At 49.3% G+C, this 18,324-nt stretch overlaps 1 protein-coding gene across 1 annotated transcript in view; it reads right to left on the bottom strand.

The window, feature by feature from the left end:
• Positions 1-18,324, bottom strand: part of trabd2a (TraB domain containing 2A) — a 54,551-nt gene that overhangs the window by 25,558 nt on the left and 10,669 nt on the right. The window contains exons 3-4 of the mRNA XM_076283709.1: positions 4,918-5,064; positions 4,301-4,475 (exon numbers count right to left, since the gene is read on the bottom strand). Of these exons, the coding sequence (XP_076139824.1) occupies positions 4,301-4,475; positions 4,918-5,064 (322 nt within the window). The remainder of the gene's footprint in view (positions 1-4,300; positions 4,476-4,917; positions 5,065-18,324) is intronic.

Below are 18,324 nucleotides of genomic sequence, written 5' to 3'. Positions count from 1 at the left end.
AGAGGGAGAGAGAGAGAGAGAGAGAATGTGTATGCGCACACACATATGCGTGCAAGCAAATCACTACTATGAAGGACTGTGAGAGAGACAAAAAGAAAGGGGAGAAATTATAGCTCTGGTTTTGGCTGCGTCTTCGCCTGTCACTAGAGATGACATTAGGAGTGAAGTTCCAAGAGGCAGAAAGGCTTCACATACCGAGCGTCACTCCCGCCATCATCTGAAACCACAAACAGGGCTGATTTCCAAAGATCACTCACTGGTATTAAACATCCTCTCAGTCTCTCTAACATCTCTGTCCTGGCGGTGTCGGGAACATAAGATGGCACTTCAAGGATTTGGTGGAAGTCTTTGATGAACATATCGCTATCATGGCACCTTTCTCAGATTTGGGGTCCATGGGAGATCAGCATGGTATGGTCTTTAAAGGAAAGTCACTTGTTTTCTTTATTTTCTGAGAAACACCCTCCAATGCGGTCAGCAATTCAACGTACTGGAAATATTTTGAAAGTACATTCTCTACTGAAAATTCTTTCTCCATGCAAAATGGAGGGCCTATAACTAGAACAAAAAAGGAAGTTGATCCTCCCACTGTCTAGCCAATCAGGACATGGAGGTCTAACCAATTGAAAGCAAGCACCACTCAATGTCAACTGTCATGTGGCTTTGTAGCGTATTTGTGCATCACGTTTCAAAACAACTAACTTACACTTTAATTGCTGACTAGCTTACTGTACAAACAAAAAAGACTTCTCAATGTAACCTTTCAAGTCACATCGCTCTGTGTATGCATCACACACATACACACACATACACGCACACACACACCACATCTTTTGGGCTTATTAGTCTTTAAACAGCACTATTTCAGACTGTCCGGTCCTCCTGGGGCAGGGGGGCAGCTGAGGACAGCTCCGCACAGAGCCTCTCTCTCAGCTGATTGGCCCGCAGAGGGACCTGGAAAGGGCTTGTTGTGTACGCAGACAGGGGTCAGTGGCTCCCCCCCTTGACGCTGTGATTGACAGGAGATGCAAGGGCCCGATAAGCCTGGCCTCCCAGCTGCTGTTACAGGGCCAGGGGTGGCCCTGCCATGAAGGCGGCCATTGTGGCTCTAACTGCTGTCTCTCAGTTTCCACCCCTCAGGGGAGTAATTAGGCCACGTTTTCCCCCTCAGAGCAATGGTGGGCTACATATACAAGCATAAGAAAGAGAGAGAGAGAGAAATGGAGACAAAGAGAGGGGAAAAACACGGGATACTGAAAAAGCAAAAAGAGATGGCAAAAAAGTACAAGGGTGAGAAAGGAAATGGGAGTGAATTAACAAGCAGGGGCCAGCCGACTTGGAACAAAAACAGGGACAGAGAAAGAGCAAGAGAATGAAAGAAGGAAAGAAAGAGGGTCAACTGTGTCCTGCATCCTGAGTCTCCCTACTAGGGGGCAAGTGGGCAGATCGCTTTCACTCACCTCAGAGGGCCGAGGGCCTCGTAAAAAAGGGAAAAAAAAGGCCCCGGGGGCCGCCTGATGAAATGGAGTCCTTGTTAGTCCCGGCGAGCCCCGGTCCGACGGGCCCATTAGTCCGCCTCTGTTTTCACTCACAGACTTCCTGCAGCCACCGAACGCAGCAGACTGTGAAGACCTCCTCCACTCCTCCTCCGCCCTCGGACCAGTCGGTCCTCGGGAGAAACCCAATCCCCGGCAGCCCCCCGTGACCACCGGGCCCCTAAACCAGAGGGCCAACGCGACACACGAGCAAACACGAACGTGCTCGAGAGAAAGCATTTATCACCGGTGGTGGGGGAAAAGAAAAGAAAAGAAAGGAGAGGAGAGGAGAGGAAAGGAAAGGTAAAGGGAGTGGTGCACGTGAGCAATGAGGGAGGAAGCCCCATAAAATCTGGAGGCGTAAAAGGCTTGAGACCAGCGCAGGCCATGAGAGTTTAAAACAGGGGTGGAATAAGGCACCCATGTTCTAGAGGCTGTGGCCTGCAGCAGTGGTTGTAATTTCATGCGCTTGGTTTTCTCTCCAGGATTTGCCTTTTGATGGAATATAAAGGATCGCGCTTGGGGACTGACTTAACAATATCACCCCCCCCCCACCCCACCCCCACCCCCCATTTTCCAGAAAAAGTAGTGAAAACAAAAACAGCTGATTCAATATTATCCTCATAATTGCCTCAAGCATTAATTATAATTCAATTTCACTGTCTGCAGACAAGCCCAGTGTGTTACTGTATTTTCATCAACAGATGTATTTTCCTCTGTTTCTTCCTTTCTTGGGGAGGGGCGTTCTTCCTCCCATCTGCCTTTCATCACACAGGTATCAGTACATGCAGAAGTTCCCTGTTGATCAACAATTTTCCCCCTTTCTTCCTGATTGCCACCCTGATGCACACAGTGCACAGGCTCCTGCGGTGCCCATCTACAATCTACTAACAATCTCGCTCCCCTGTGGTTCTGGGGTTGTAAGACTAATCAGACGAGGCGCGCTCCATCTTCCCGCTCTCTCAGGTGTCAGGTGGGCAGGTAATTTGATAAAGAGCCCCGATTCCTGCACCGCAGAACTCCAAACGGCCGGTGCGATTCTACAAGGCTCCCACTAACCAAGACAAATGTCAGCTTGACTGAGTTGTGTACACACAGCGTAAGCAAGATCAGCCCCCTGCCACACACACCCACTAACACAATCAGACACACACAAACACACTCTCAACAGGTTTGTCTGGATTCTCCCTTTCTCGCCTTTTCTTATCAGCAATCTTCCCCAGAGACCAGTGCTTGGTCATTGCGGAATTCTAATTGCTTACACCTTCTGTCAAGCATTCCTCCATTGATGTTTTTTTAAACTGCCAGAAACCTACGTGAGTAAGTTAAACAAACTATTGTGCAGAGCCGCCTCTATCTTATCTCTATTTTCATTTCCAGGGGGGGGGTCAAACAAGCACCTCGTGGCTTTGCACACTCTGGCCGCGTCGGCAGAGATAACACCGTGGGACCCCAAATTTAATTATTCCTCCAGCAAGGAAAAAAAAAAGTCCTGCCAGCTCCAGAGCCTTTGGGCCAATAAAGACCACCTGTACAAGGCATGAACCTTTCTAAAGACTTCTCTTAACCACAATAAAAGGCATGGCAGGCAATAAGGCCCATCTCCGTCGCAAGGCTGACTGACTTCATAGCTCTCCGCGGGAGTATGGAGGGGGGGTGGGGCGTCTAGTAAATCCTCACCACTTTTGCCAGCGTCATTAACGGGAAAAGTGATGTAATCCCCTTTGAGGGCTTGAATTTCAATTTCACACCTATGGGAAGCACACTTTGAAAGTAGAAGGGGCATTTTATACGCAGCTGTAACCCACATGATTGTGGACGACATGGGGGCTGGTCTGGGGTGCGGTGGGGTGCGGATTTAGGAGTGAATGCCATGCTCAGCTCAGGCCACAGGCTCTCCACCACTCTGTTTCATGACGTGCCCGGCTTTCAGTCCAGAGTTAGATGAAGTAAATCCAGCCAGTTCCAGTCCCACCGACATTGCCACCACCTACTTACCACAACCTTGCCCCAAACGTGGGAGCTTTTTTTTTTTTTTCTGTTCGCATCACCGTAATGTCTGGTCTGAGAGAGAACCGGCGAGCCTCTTAGCGGAGACTTTTTCGCTCTCTCTTTATCCTTTCATTGTGGCTTTTAAAAACTCGAGACGACTGCGCTCTGACCTAATGGCCGGGCGCTTAAGCCTCCTTCTCCTCGATTCTGCACGAGTGCCGTGGTCACAATGAAAAGGAATTTAAGTCATTTGTTCTAAGTACCTTTAATCAGATTTTCAACTCGTTTAATTTAATGCCCCGCTTGGGCCCGGGACCTGCCGCTGATCTACAGATGACCTGCCGGTGAACTGCGGGAGACCAGGGCCCCAGCTGTGGAAAGCTGCTTGAAGTTGTATTTGTGAAACGTCGCCCGTGATGAAGCAAGAGTGGGGGGTTGCAGCACGAGGTCAAACAGTCTCCCCCAGTTAGTCAATGTGCAAACAAATAGATCAGTTTTAAGTAGTTATAATGTGACTAGACCGATTTCAAAGTGACCACGATTTGACTCAAATAGCAGACCCTTTTATACTTAACCTAACTTACAGCAAAGGCTATGTACACAGTTACAACTGTGTATGCCCCTTGGAATCAAACTCATGATCTTTGCATCATAACCCCTCTGCTATACCAGCTTACCTGTAGGAATTTGGTTGGGGATCCAAGGATACTGTTCTCTCAAAACAGTACAACATCTTATTAATGTGACTGTCAAGTTGTAAATTGTTATCTTACCGGCTCCGAAGGCGAAAAAGAAACTCTTGTCAGGGTGTTCCTCCAGAAGGGCTTTCACTCTCTTTCCCATCCTCTCGTTGCGCTTGTAGATCAGCTCCTGTCTGAAGTAGCTGTCAATCTCCTGCGCCGTGATCTGTTCACTTGGTGGCAGAGTGACATTATTAAAGTTGGGGACCTATGGGAGGAAAAGGATTGGGATAGTCCATTAGGAAAGCAAATAAAGGAAGACCACCAAAAAAAAAAATGCATGCATGCACAAAAATGTTCTTCAGACCAACTGGTCTCCTTTTGTGTGGACGGGTAAGAAGTTTGCTGAGGAACGAACTGTTTTCCCTATTATGCAAAGCCATTAAACACTACTGGCATAAGGAAGCAGCAACGAACTGAGGCCAAGTCGATTGCTTGTGGTATTACTAGGCGATTACATAATTGATGTGGCGTGTGCTCGGAAAATTCCAGAGAAGCTGCTGTAGTTTGGGACTACTTTCGTAAGTTATCTTTCTGCAGCACTACTGTCCTTTACGCTTTTTATCAATGAGAAAACAAAAAATCAAGTAAAGAGCCGCAAATAGAGTCTGTGAAGGGACTGTGGAGGCTTCGGAACGGCTTGTAGATACCTGTGAAGTGTCATGGTTGAAGATGATGGAGTTGAGATCTCCACAGTTGTAGTGCTTGATGAGGTCCTCGGTGGTGTAAGGGATTTGCACGCTGCCTGCTCTGAGAGACTCTTGCTGCAGAAGGGTCTGATTCAGGGCAAAAATCACCTGGGAAAAAGAAAAAGAGAGAAAGGGGCACAATGTTACTGAGATGGACCGTTGAACGAGTGCATCATGGCAGGAAATCAATCCTTCTTTTAAGTTTCTTTGAGTTTGACATTGATCAGACTACTCCTGCTATGTATCTTCAGAAATAGTTTTATGACAGCCTGAAATCAGTTCACAGCTGATGGTAAAAACATACAGCGTTGCATAGAGCCAGCTTGCCCCTGATGCTCATCCTGCTTTTCATCACCTGTACGGTTTGGCACAACAGGACCGTTCTCACGACTACCTCCATGCAAGGCAGTGTTTTCTGTAGACCCGATTCCCTGAGAGCTCCTAAACCCTGAACAACCTTGTGTACGGAGATTAGATTACTGGGGACCAATCGGAGGGCAACGAAGTCTCCCTCACATTTTCCGATTAACGGCTTTGTCAAACGGAAAGAGCATTAAGAACATTTTCTTCCAACCCAATTTGAGCTGTCAGGCACCCAGGGACATGGGACTTTGGAATCTTTTGTGTCATCAAAGACCTTCCAAAGGTCTGTGTGTGTGTGTGTGCGTGTGAGTGTAACTGTGTTTGTGCATGCATGTAGGCATGTGGTCTAAAAGAACTTCTACTTTAAATTAGCTTACTCTCTCTTCCTTTCCCTTTCTCTCACTCTCTCTCTCTCTCTCTTTCTCCCTCTCTCTCTTTCTCCCTCTCTCTCTTTTTGTTTATGCTGTTTTGGCAACCCACCATTGTCCCACCATGAAATTCTGCTATGTTTCCCCACTGGCCCTGGTCAGGCCTGCTGTTTCAGATTACCCCTGCAGCACCCTGAGATCTCCCCCGAAAAAGCTCCTCAAGCACCCCGCGATTGATCACCAACAATGGCCCTAACCCTCGCCCAAATAACAACTTTATTTGTTTCTCAACGGGGAAAATCAATCAAACCGACCCACCCATCCTCCTCCTCCTCTCAGCCCACTCACACACACACACAAACACCCACCCACACACACACCCACCCACACACACACTCACACTCACACCCACACATACACACTTAGTCACACTCGCGCATACACACTACCCCCACTCTGTGTGAGCGCGGCACAGCTATGTAGTGTGGACGCAAGGGGCCGCATGAATTTCTATTTCCCCACACACACCCGCGTGCAGAGGCAGCTTTTTCATGTGTTGTTCTCTACAGTGCTCGGCTGACACTCTTCGCCACGGCTGTCATTGTCGGGACCGATCGTATAGGAGAAGAGGGCAGGGCGCAGCAGATGCCATCTTGTCTGGGACAAAGGCTCCCCTCGGCACCCCTCTCCACTCCCGCACTTTCATCCACCTCGGATCAAAGCGCCACTCTGCATATGAAAAGGGGCCGGCTTTATGCTGCTCAAATTAGCCTATCGCCACCCTGCCAGCCTCCCGGCTCCCCAACAAAAAGCCCACACATCTGTTCCGAGCCACATCTTCAGGGGCTTTCTCTGCCTGGCCATCCAAGGGCCTTTCAGAGCATTAAATTATGGTGCTCGCAAGAAGGGGAGAAGGGGTTGGTTTGGTTGGTTGGTTGGTTGGTTGATGGAGGGGTTGGAGGAGGATTGGGGGGGTGGGGGGTTAGGGAGGGAAAGTGAGGAGGAGGAGGAGGAGGAGGGGGTCAGGATCATTCATACAAAAAAAAAGAAAAGAGGGGAGGAAGAAGGGAGGGGTGGTGAAGGTGGAAGAAGAAGGAGGAAAAAGGGGGAGGAGGTGATAGAGAGAGAGAAAGAAGGAGAAGTAGAAGGATAAGAAGAGAAGGGGGCGAGCTGAACGAATTACATTTCTTCCTGTGACCCCCCCCCCTCAAACCTACCCTACCCTACCCTCAGTCTCTGTTGTGTCCTGCTCCGCGGGTCAGCGGGTGCATTTTCCCACTGCTCCCCGGTGCCCATTCAGGGCCGCCCCTCTCCAAAAGCCCCGCTCCCTCTGAGGGGCCTGCGAACACACACCTCGGGTCCGGGGCCCAGCGGCCATCAAAGCCCCCGTGGCCCTATGAAAGTCAATAATTCCCCTTTGTCATGGAAATAGCACTTAATTTAAAAACAGGGGGGGGGGCACCAGAGCTGGAGCAGAGAGGGGAAGGTATCCCAGAGAAAAGTGGGAGTGGATGGGAGGGAGGAGAGAGGGGAAGGTATCCCAGAGAAAAGTGGGAGTGGATGGGAGGGAGGAGAGAATGGCCTGGGCCACCGGATTAATGGCTACTGAGCTTATGGAGCATCCTGAAGTAGGTTCCCTTATCCAGAGCTCCTGAACAATGTTCCCTTATCTAGAGCTCCTGAAGAAGGTTCCCTTATCCAGAGCTCCTGAACAAGGTTCCCTTATCCAGAGCTCCTGAACAAGGTTCCCTTATCCAGAGCTCCTGAACAAGGTTCCCTTCCCAGAGCTCCTGAACAAGGTTCCCTTCCCAGAGCTCCTGAAGAAGGTTCCCTTATCCAGAGCTCCTGAAAAAGGTTCCCTTATCTAGAGCTCCTGAAGAAGGTTCCCTTATCCAGAGCTCCTGAAGAGGGTTCACTTACCCAGAGTAGGGCGGGATATGCCCAAAAAAGGACATCATGATTCTTTCACCGTTTGTTTTTTTTACATTTCTTTCTCAATTTTATTCATTTTATTTTCTCTTCAAGATAAAACATTATTTGAAAAGATGTTTTTTAAAAACTATAGGCTATACTGTTCAAGTAGCCTGACTAGGACGGTATATGTCTTATAGATCATATCAGCCATAGGAAACAGATTTTACAACAAGCAGGCCTACAAAGAGAGGTCAGTATGTGGCAATATGATGGCAACACATGTACTGATTCATTTTTGATGTTTGGCTTTGTGCTTATTAATAGGCTACAAGATAGCCTACAATCTATAACATGTTATATCTAAATTACATGTCATAATGTTAACAGGGTGTATAAAAATAGATATTGCCTAATGATAGATTTCTCTCTTACCAATTTAACTGATTAATAAGACTACCTCATTCATAGGAAGAGATTTGATTTGCAACCGCATAGTTAATGCACAGGGAGAAGGATACATCAATCCTTCATTAATCCTAAATGACGATCTTGCGACGTTAACAAAATTGAAAGTCTATTTCAAAGTTGGATGGTTTCTTGGGTCGTTCTGCTCACTTCAGCTGTTAATCAATAAGTAAAACCTGATGGTTAAGCGTGTTCGGAAATTAAATTAAATTCACCGTCACTGCTGTGTAATTGAACTGCAACTAATCTCCTGTTTACTGGCAGCAGTAACGTGACAACACTGAAAGCAGGGGATCACTCTAGACAAGTACTAGTTCAGTGTTTAGTGACAGAAACAAACTTAAGCAAACTTAAGCATTATTTATGTTTTGTAGGTAAAATCTACACATAGCCTAGGCTACGCTGTTGAAAGCGTAACTTTATATTTGCATACATGGTGTTTCTGTGTAGTTCTGCAAGTCACCACCAAAACAGGAGCCAGTTGGAAAAACAGCCTCTTAACTCCAGACAAGGACTGCTGCTGGTGTTTGAGGGACCCTTGAGGGGAAATCTCGATGTCACAAGGATCAAAAACAAGCTTGAATTAATCAAATTAATTTGATATGATATATTTCATATACCAGCCTAAATCCAGAGGTTTCAAATTATGTGCATCTGAGCATAGCAGAGGTGCTCTCACAGTGATGTCCTAGAACGCTATCTGTGGAACTGCTTTGTCTGCAGTATAAAAACGTTAGGGAGGGACATAACTCTTATATCACAGAGTTTGGTTCCCTGAGAAAACACAGCCTGTAAAGACATTTCTAAACAAACACATAAAAATATTCCAAGATATCAAGATCAACCCCCATTTTTCTAATTATGCATAATATAAATCACTTCCATAAACCAGAGTGGCCACCTCATCCTTATTAGCAGCTAAAAGCGTCCAGAGAGCCAAAGACCCAGCTCCTAAGCATGACTGATATGGTGGAAACCTTTTACAGGCTAATAAACAACAGCTCTGGCATGGGCCAAAAATGCATAAATAAATAAGTAATTAAGTTTCTGAATGACTGTAGCAGGACAACGGAGCAGTGCAGTGTGGCTCTGTGCTGATAATGCATTTCTCATGTGCCATGGAGGAGGGTGAAGTCAAAAATCTACTTCAAGGCAAAAAGGAAAATAAAATAAATGTAATTCAATTCAACAACAACATACCCAACCTGCATACGTTTCATATAACACACTACTACCACTACACTAGACTACTATTTCACTACTGTAATGTCACAGAAGATGTAAACTCTGATTATATAATATACACATACTGTAGAAATGCACATAGTATACACGGCAGGTAGCAGATGTGCTGCAGGTGTGCATGTGTGACCTGTGTAATGCACAGTGGCTCATGTCATGATGACAGGTCAATCCCAGATCAATCAATGACACTAAAGATGGACTTTGATGCCTGGGGTCCTTTTGAGTTCCAAATCGCTCCGATTTCGTTAGTCCAAGCCATTTGTTTTTTCAGAGGGAATCTCTTGCTTGACATGATCCGCACAATGACTCTACCAGCCAGACAGCTGAACAGCCTTGGCCGCCGCCCAAGGACGAGCGGGAGGCTTCCAGCCGTTTCTCTGTTTCTCTGTCTGTCTCTCTCTCTCTCTCTCTCTCTCTCTTTCTCTTCCCAGTGTGTTGGGCATGAAAGATGTTATCAAAAGAAACCTAAAACGCTACCACGGTTTTTGGCTGTGCGCGAGGTCAGGCCCAGAGACTCCATTATCCTCCGATATCAAGCGCGAGAGCTTCAGCGGGCGAGGGCTTAGAGAGGGGGAATACGTCTGAGAGGACACTCTACTGGCACGTTCAAGTGATGGCTACATTTCCCCTCTGTCAACAGCCAGGGTTGACAGACAGCTCCGTGGCCCTGAATTAATGGACTGTTAAAAGCATTAGGCCTCTCCACCCCCTGAGAGCCTTGTCTTTTTTTTTTAAACACGGTGATTGAGTACACGCTCACTGCTTTTAAACTGGATGAGACAGAGGGAAGTACAGTGTAATGCATGCTGTGTGAAATGCCTCAAACGTATGATATAACGGCTTAGATATTTGATTTGAGTTGTGCCAAGAGCACGGGGAGGGTGAGCGCAGCAGGTTTAGACTGGCGCACAGTTAAACTTGATGGTACGGGACAGCGCTGCTAACTTAAAACAGACAAAATAAAAGCACCCATGCTGTTGGGTGAATGGAGGAGCACTTGAAAGGAAAGAGGTGGGTGGTAAGAGAGAAGGAGAGCAGGAAAGAGAGAGACAGAGAGAGAGAGAAAGAGAGATAGAGGGTGCTCAGGGTGGCGTCCGTGAATACGGCTCCTCATAAAATGCATTGTGGGAAGCCTCGGTTCGGGAGTAATCGTGTCCAAGGCTAAGTGGAGAGGAACCCTTCTTGAGCGGAGGACGTGCCCTGCCGCAGGCTAGTTGATGTTGGCAGCCGGTGCGCCGTGGCTCTAGCCCGCGGTCGGCGACGAAGTCGTATGTACTCGCGAGAGCCGGCTGGAAGCCACACAAAGTGGTGCGCGCCGCAAAACACCCTCCACAGCACCCTCTGCCCTCAACCCTCCCGCTGGCGCTTGGATCTCCTCCGGGTGGAAAATGCCTGCTCTGTCCCTAGCAGCGCTTTGACTTTGCTTTACTTCTCCCAGCAACTGTTGCGCCCTCAATCACTCTCTCCATCACCGCCTCACTGAATCACTCACTCGCTCGCTCGGTTTGTCCGGACACGGGGTTATGCTGGCTATTACCAACGGCCTGTGTTACAGTAACACACACACACACACACACACACACACACACACGCATACACACACACTCGTACCAGAGCTGTGTGCCACCCACAGAAGGAACCTCAGTTGAACCAGGACAAAAAAAAGTCTACAAGCGCAGGCGGCCGTTCAGGAGCGTGGCTCGCACAAAGCCGAGATTCACGGGAGATTGAAAAGCACCGCGCCGAGCCAAGACCGCCGCAGGACCCGAGGTTCTGATGGACGGACCTCCGGTCCTGGCCGCATCGCAGGAGCCAGCGTGCGCGTGTGTGTGCGTGTGTCTGCGTGTGTGTGTGTGGGATCCAGTGTGTTTTGAAAGAGGAAGTTTGGCGTTGTTTCGTTTTAAACAGGAAAGCACTGGCTCCAGAGTCAGACGTCGGATTTATGTCTCGTTTTGTGCGTTGCACCTTCTTCAAAGCCTTGCCTCGGCCCACCTCCGACCATTAAAAATGGACTGCTGTAAAACACATCCCTCTACAGCACTTAGAGCTGTTCTCAAATAAATCAAACTGCACCATCTCCACAACTTTCTATTTTAGAAAGTGCACTTGAGAACCTAATTAAACAGAAAGCTGTATACCAAACAGTGTGTGTGTGTGTGTGTGTCTGTGTGTGTATTTATGAGTGTGCACATGTGAATGTGTGTGTGTGTGTGTGTGTGTGTATGTGTGTGTGTGTGTGTGTGTGTGTGTGTGTGTGTGTGTATGTTTACTGTCACTGTGTCTGTCTGACCGAGCAGGAGCAGGTAAGTTTGAGTTGGAGGCGGTCAGTAGGAGATGGAGCTCTGGTTTCTGTGTTGTCCGGTCTTATCACCCCGGAGTCCGGCTTTGATCCCACCTTCCCCCTCGGCCGGCCCGGACTGGAGGGATGACCCCTGCATTCCAGCGGCACTAACAACCCAGCCGAGCGAGCACTTGCCGTCCCAGATTACCGCAACAGGCCTGGAGATCACACCCCAGCGCGCCTTTGAAGATTTCTTCTATGATTCTACTCTCACACACACACACACACACACACACACACACACACACACACACACAAACACACACGCACATACATAAAAAGAAAAAGCCCAGAGTATGAAAAGTGTGTGATATTTACACACACACACACACACCATCACAAACACACTCCTCTTGGTAGTGTTTCATCCTGCTGCATCTCTGCTGCATCACAGTGGTGGGCTGTAGTGGACCGTCCTTCCTTAAGCAAGAGAGAAAAAAAATCCCTCACTCTGCTGCTCTTGCTTATGTTTTACTACACTACAGACGTCCCTTTGATTATTCAACCGTGGCGAGCCAGCCAGGACCATCTGCTCCATGAATACACCCACACACACTCACGCACACACACACACACAGACACATGCACGCACAAATAAACATGGGCGCTGAAGATTGACAGCTGGCCAGGAGTAGCGAGTGTGTGGGCAGGCGCCTGACCTGCGCGTCTCTTCGGGGGACGCTAGAGTGGGCTTCTGTCACAGTAGTGATGGGGAGCAAATAAACAGGCCGGAGCACGCAGGGGACCGAGCAGGAGCTCAGGCTGGGGAGCTCTTTACCCACACACTGGGACTGTGGGCTGGTCTATTAGAGACCACTGCAGAGCCAGCAGAGGAGGAGAAAGGTGCGGGGGGGGCATGGAGAGAGAGTGGAAAGAGGGAGAGAGAGAGAGAGACACAGATGGAGAAAGAGGAGGGGAAAGAGAGAGGAGAGTGAGCTAGATAAAGACAGATGGAAAGAGGAGAGGAAAGAGACAGAAAGGTGGGGGAAATAAAGAGCAAGAACAGAGGGACATGAAAGGAGAGAGGGAAAGAGAGAACAAGTGAGATCATGAAAGGAGAGAGGGAAAGAGAGAACAAGTGAGATCATGAAAGGAGAGAGAGGAAGAGAGAACAAGTGAGATCATGGTCCGAGCCAGTGAGAGAGCCTGTCTGTGGTTTCTTCTCCTGATTTTGCCGCCACTTGCCGGTGAAAACCTCAGTGGCTTCTGTTCAGCCTCTGAAGTGTGTGTGTGTTTACGTGTCACATGAGCCCCACCTCAAAACCTCGATGAGATTGCTGCAGCCCGTCCTCACCACCACAGACCCTCCAGACACACACACACACGCACACAGCTCCTCTCAACCCCTCAATCTTGCGGGGCCAGCGTTTACCTTGGTGCGTGGCCACAGACAAATATTTAGGCTGTCAGGGGGAATCAGGCTCAAACACAAAGGGAGCTGCAGCACACTGGAGACGCGTGGCCCTCGTGAAGGCTGCAACTGGGCGCGCACGTCGAGCCAGCCTCGCCGCAAAGACCCGAGACGAGGGAGAGAAGAGAAGAGACAAGCAGAACACAGACAGAGAGGGAGCCACAAAAAAGAGAGGGAATAACTTCAGGGAGAAGAGAGAAAAAAAGAGGAAAAGAAACTAAAGATGTGTGTTGGAGATAAAGAGAAGTGTGGCTGTGAGTGCCAGCGCAGCTCCAGAGAGCCCAAAGAGCTCTCCTTGCAGCCCAAAGAGCTCTCCTTGCAGCCCAAAGAGCTCTCCTTGCAGCCCAAAGAGTCAGTGGATGGAAGCTGATATTCATGGGCAAAAGATAAAGGGTAATCTTAAAACTTAACCTAAATCTCAAAAGGGCTCATCTTTCCAAAATTCTAATTTCGCTTGCTCCTCAAAAAGGCTTCCTCATTATTATGAGAAACGTTATTAGTGTATCTAACTGATAGCAGCATCATCAAAGTGCTTTTTTTTTTCTTTCTTGTTCTCTGAGCAGAGAAATGTTTTCACTGCGACGGGGGTGGACAGAGCCCGAGCCCGAGCTGTTTTAATGAAGATGCTTTCGCCGGCGGTCCCACGTTTGGCTCCTCGGGTGGAGGACCCCAGCGCTCTGAAAGGGGGATTAGGCAGATCAAAGGGCCGCGGGGCTCCAGAGCAGACTGGCATGCCTGCTTCTCACACGGCCCAGCGCAGCCCACACAGCCCAGCCCAGCCCAGCCCAGCGCAGCGCGGTCCAGCCGCAAGGATGACTGGACGCTTTTAATGGGACACAAACTAGGGCCAGTGATCTTCCAGCTCACCGAGGTGTGCGCACGCACACACACATACACACACACACACACACACACACACACACACACACACACACACTCAATGTGAGGCTTGCAACCACCACTGAGGTTTTCAATTTCATGCGCATTTGTCACCCAAAACTCACTCCAGGAGGCCAGAAATTGCCATGAGACAAGCAGCTCTATACACAGTAGGCCCTGTTCCTCCTCCCTGTAAGACCGAAGGGCTGCAGGACCGTAGCAGCAACGAGCATCTCCATATAATGCATAGCTCTTACTGTATAGGGGTGTTGTTCATATATGAATTTGTGTGAGAGTAAGTATGTGTGTGTTTATTTACTTATGTAAAGGAGTGAGCCTGATGGAATTTATATTTGCCAGTGTAGTGGCTATTTTGTTTATGTAGGCAGCAAAAAGCCACCCAGCCCACACGCATCTATCAACATCTGCTAGGCAAGGCCCTGGGTCGCTAATGCACTTCCTGTTTTGACCCCCGAGCACCCACAGGTCAAATAAACACGCTCCAGTTTAACTCGGCACAATGAACACAGACGTACACACGAGGGAGCCACGGGAGGCCGAGTCGAGGAACGAGGGAGCCACGGGAGGCCGAGTCGAGGAACGAGGGAGCCACGGGAGGCCGAGTCGAGGAGCGGAGAGGAAAGCCAAGGCGCGCTGGTGGGCATTTGTCCTGCAACACCTCCCATGGGCTGGGCGACCGGCCGGCCGGCAGGGATACTTATGGATTTTTCATTTCCTCGGGCCTCATTTGAGACCCCACCCCCCCCCCCCCACACACACACACACACACACACTCACTAACCCATAATAGACGTGGGTGGCTGTGGAGCCGAAACCTAAATACACTCTCAGGCCGGTCCCCACAGAAGTCAATTGCTCTTTTCAGCGAATGCTGCAGGGGGGTGGCAGAACTAGCATAGCTAGCATGGGACTCTAATGGTGGGGTGTGGGTGGGTGTTTGTTGGGGTGTTTCCCTCTGGGTGCCACAGCTGTGAAGTGATGAGACAGAGCTGCCGAAACACGAAAGCAGACCATCCGCGCGCTCCAGGATAGAAGGGCCGTCCGCCGCCCACCTCCGCTCACCATGCCCCGAGCTCGGGTCATCAGCCGCACTCTGATCAGCTCCCCCAACACACACATACGCTCACACACCACAAAAGCATGTCCTGGATTCTGCCCACGTAGTGGAAAATATCTGCGGATAGCCCTTCAACCTCAGAGGCAGTGAGTCTGCATGTGGCCGAAAAATGATAAACCCCGTGTGTGTGTGTGTGGGGGGGGGGGGTTCAGTGAGGAGCATACTGACCTGTAGTCTACATGATGTATAGCTGAGGCTACAGACAAAGCATGTGCCACTCTGAATACTATTAATATATTCCAGTAGACTTAGATGGCAAAATGGAAACTACAATGAAAGTTTTAAAGAGGTTTGAAACAGATTCAAAATGTTTGTGTGAGAGGGAGACAGAGGGAGGGAGAGAGAGAAAGATGAAGAGAAAGAAGAACAGAGAAGAGGCCTACAGCTGGGAAATGGGACAGAATGGATGGATGAGGGGGGGCCTTCAGCAGGAGCTGGAGAGGGAGAAAGGGAGAGAGAGAGAGAGATGCAATTAACTTTTCGGGGAGAGGAACAGTGGGCTTCTTGTCAGAGATCTACAGCTTTTATGAGGTCAGCTACCAAATCCAGACAAAGACGCCCCATCCCCAAAGACAAACAGTCTTTGGGTGTAAATGACCCTGAAAGCGCAGGCCGTTTCATGTGAGCGTGTGGAATTCTCTCAGCGCGAGGACAAAAAGTAAACAATACAAGGGGCTTTGAGGGGGTGGGGGTGTGTGTAGGGGAGGGTGGGTTTGGTGTGTGTGTGGGGGGGGGGGTGAGTGGCAGGGGGGTTTCTGAGGGGTGTGTGTGTGCTTTCACTCCCAGGCTTGTTCCAGAGACCGACGTTTTAAAAGGTGGAAATGGAAGCAAAACAACTGTTCCGGGAGAATGACAAACACAAGGCTCCCAAGTCAGCCACGCTACACACGCAACAGTGAAAGACAAAGCGCGTGGCTCCAGAACACTGCCCAAAAAACTTATCTGAGCATGTATCGGACAGACATTTGCCAGGATGATCACTTCACTCTGGCCTGTGCATGCATGGATGCCCCATCCGGTTTTTGCCGGGCTGTCCCAATGGCTGTTGCCTACTGTCTACTGCTGCAGGACTCAGTCATCTCGGGTCACATTTATTGATGCTTTTGCAGAAACTCAAAAGTTGCCAACTTCTTCAAATTGAGCTATGTTATGCAATACCACTAGCAGGCCTGCAGGATGTGTTAAATGTACCGGAATTCCATTTGAGAAATACTTCAGAGGAAGTTTGCTCACTGATGTTTCTTCCAGTGGTACAAGAAAAATGAAATTCAGCTCAACCCACACACCTGTCAACACAGGCTTGTTAAATAGAATCTAAGAACTGCTCCTGTTCACAGAGAGACAGGTAGACTATTAACATAAAATAACTGATAACCAACCACAAGGACATCCTTTTAAGGAGCCCAACAACAACAAGCTTCTCTGAGGGCCGATTCACAGCACTGAGACAGCAGCACTCACAGCAGAGCAGCGTCCCTGGCCACGGCGCCTCCACATCGATCATCCTGACACCAGACTCTCTCAGGCTGTCGGAGAGTCCCTCCAAAACAAGCTAAGAGTGCCTCCGTCAACAGCTGGAGGTGTGAACTGCCCATCTGCCGTGGAGTGCCCATTGGCCATGTCCAACAAGCACGCCTGCCAACCTCTTCCATCAATCTGCCTCTCTATACACACCCCGCATCCCCCCAACCCACCAGCTTCCTGGACAGGTATCCGATTAAAGATGGATTATCAGGCCCTTTATGAAAACACACCACTTCACATATATACACACAGAAAGAGTAAGCGAGAGGGAAACTGTGTGTGTGTGTGTGTGTGTGTGTGTGTAAGAGCAACACACACACAGACACACAGCATTTCCTTTCTGCAGTCCAAGCAGCAGACCATCACATTCGCGGTGTGTCCACATCAATGTCTGTCAGCCTGACCAGTGCTGGAGGAACACGCCCCGCAATTTGTCAGAGAGCAGCAGTGTGTTCCAGGCTGCAGCAGCAGATCTTATCTGGGACACACAACTCCCGCTTTGTTCACCTCAACCCCCCCCCCCCCCCCACACACACACACACACACACACATGCACATACACACAACACCTCCACCAACACACACACACACACACACACATGCACATGCACATACACACAACACCTCCACCAACACACACACACACACACACACACACACACACATGCACATACACACAACACCTCCACCAACACACACACACACACACACACACACACACTCATACGCTATCAGAGCATATGCATCCCTGATTCACTGCCGAGAGCTTTTCCATAAACTTCCTATTAATAAACGATGGGGTTGTTGCACTTGCTGAGTTGGGGCAAAAAGCAAACGATGGGGTTGTTGCACTTGCTGAGTTGGGGCAAAAAGCAAACGATGGGGTTGTTGCACTTGCTGATTCGGGGCAAAAAGCAAACGATGGGGTTGTTGCACTTGCTGAGTTGGGGCAAAAAGCGAAAAAATAAGATCATGGGGGAGCATCATCATGCCACATGGCAAGTGCCGTGTGTGTTTTTTTTGTTTTGTTTTTTAACAATTGCCACAGGACAGCGAGAGTGTGCTCAATGCCACAGGACAGCGAGAGTGTGCTCAATGCCACAGGACAGCGAGAGTGTGCTCAATGCCACAGGACAGCGAGAGTGTGCTCAATGCCACAGGACAGCGAGAGTGTGCTCAATGCCACAGGACAGCGAGAGTGTGCTCAATGCCACAGGACAGCGAGAGTGTGCTCAATGCCACAGGACAGCGAGAGTGTGCTCAATGCCACAGGACAGCGAGAGTGTGCTCAATGCCACAGGACAGCGAGAGTGTGCTCAATGCCACAGGACAGCGAGAGTGTGCTCAATGCCACAGGACAGCGAGAGTGTGCTCAATGCCACAGGACAGCGAGAGTGTGCTCAATGCCACAGGACAGCGAGAGTGTGCTCAATGCCACAGGACAGCGAGAGTGTGCTCAATGCCACAGGACAGCGAGAGTGTGCTCAATGCCACAGGACAGCGAGAGTGTGCTCAATGCCACAGGACAGCGAGAGTGTGCTCAATGCCACAGGACAGCGAGAGTGTGCTCAATGCCACAGGACAGCGAGAGTGTGCTCAATGCCACAGGACAGCGAGAGTGTGCTCAATGATCTCGGTGTTTGGTGCGCACGGTTCTGTTTGCCTCGAGAAACGCGAGCTGGAAATCAGTTTGCCAAGTTTTAGGAAGTTGTGCTTTTGG

Source organism: Alosa pseudoharengus, unplaced genomic scaffold, assembly GCF_046254945.1.
Source record: "Alosa pseudoharengus isolate Yale_2024_CS ecotype anadromous, Long Island Sound unplaced genomic scaffold, YU_APseudo_1.1 YU_APseudo_1.1_scf_14, whole genome shotgun sequence".
In the NCBI taxonomy this organism is placed as follows: domain Eukaryota; kingdom Metazoa; phylum Chordata; class Actinopteri; order Clupeiformes; family Clupeidae; genus Alosa; species Alosa pseudoharengus.
This window is presented reverse-complemented; position numbering and strand designations above follow the sequence as displayed.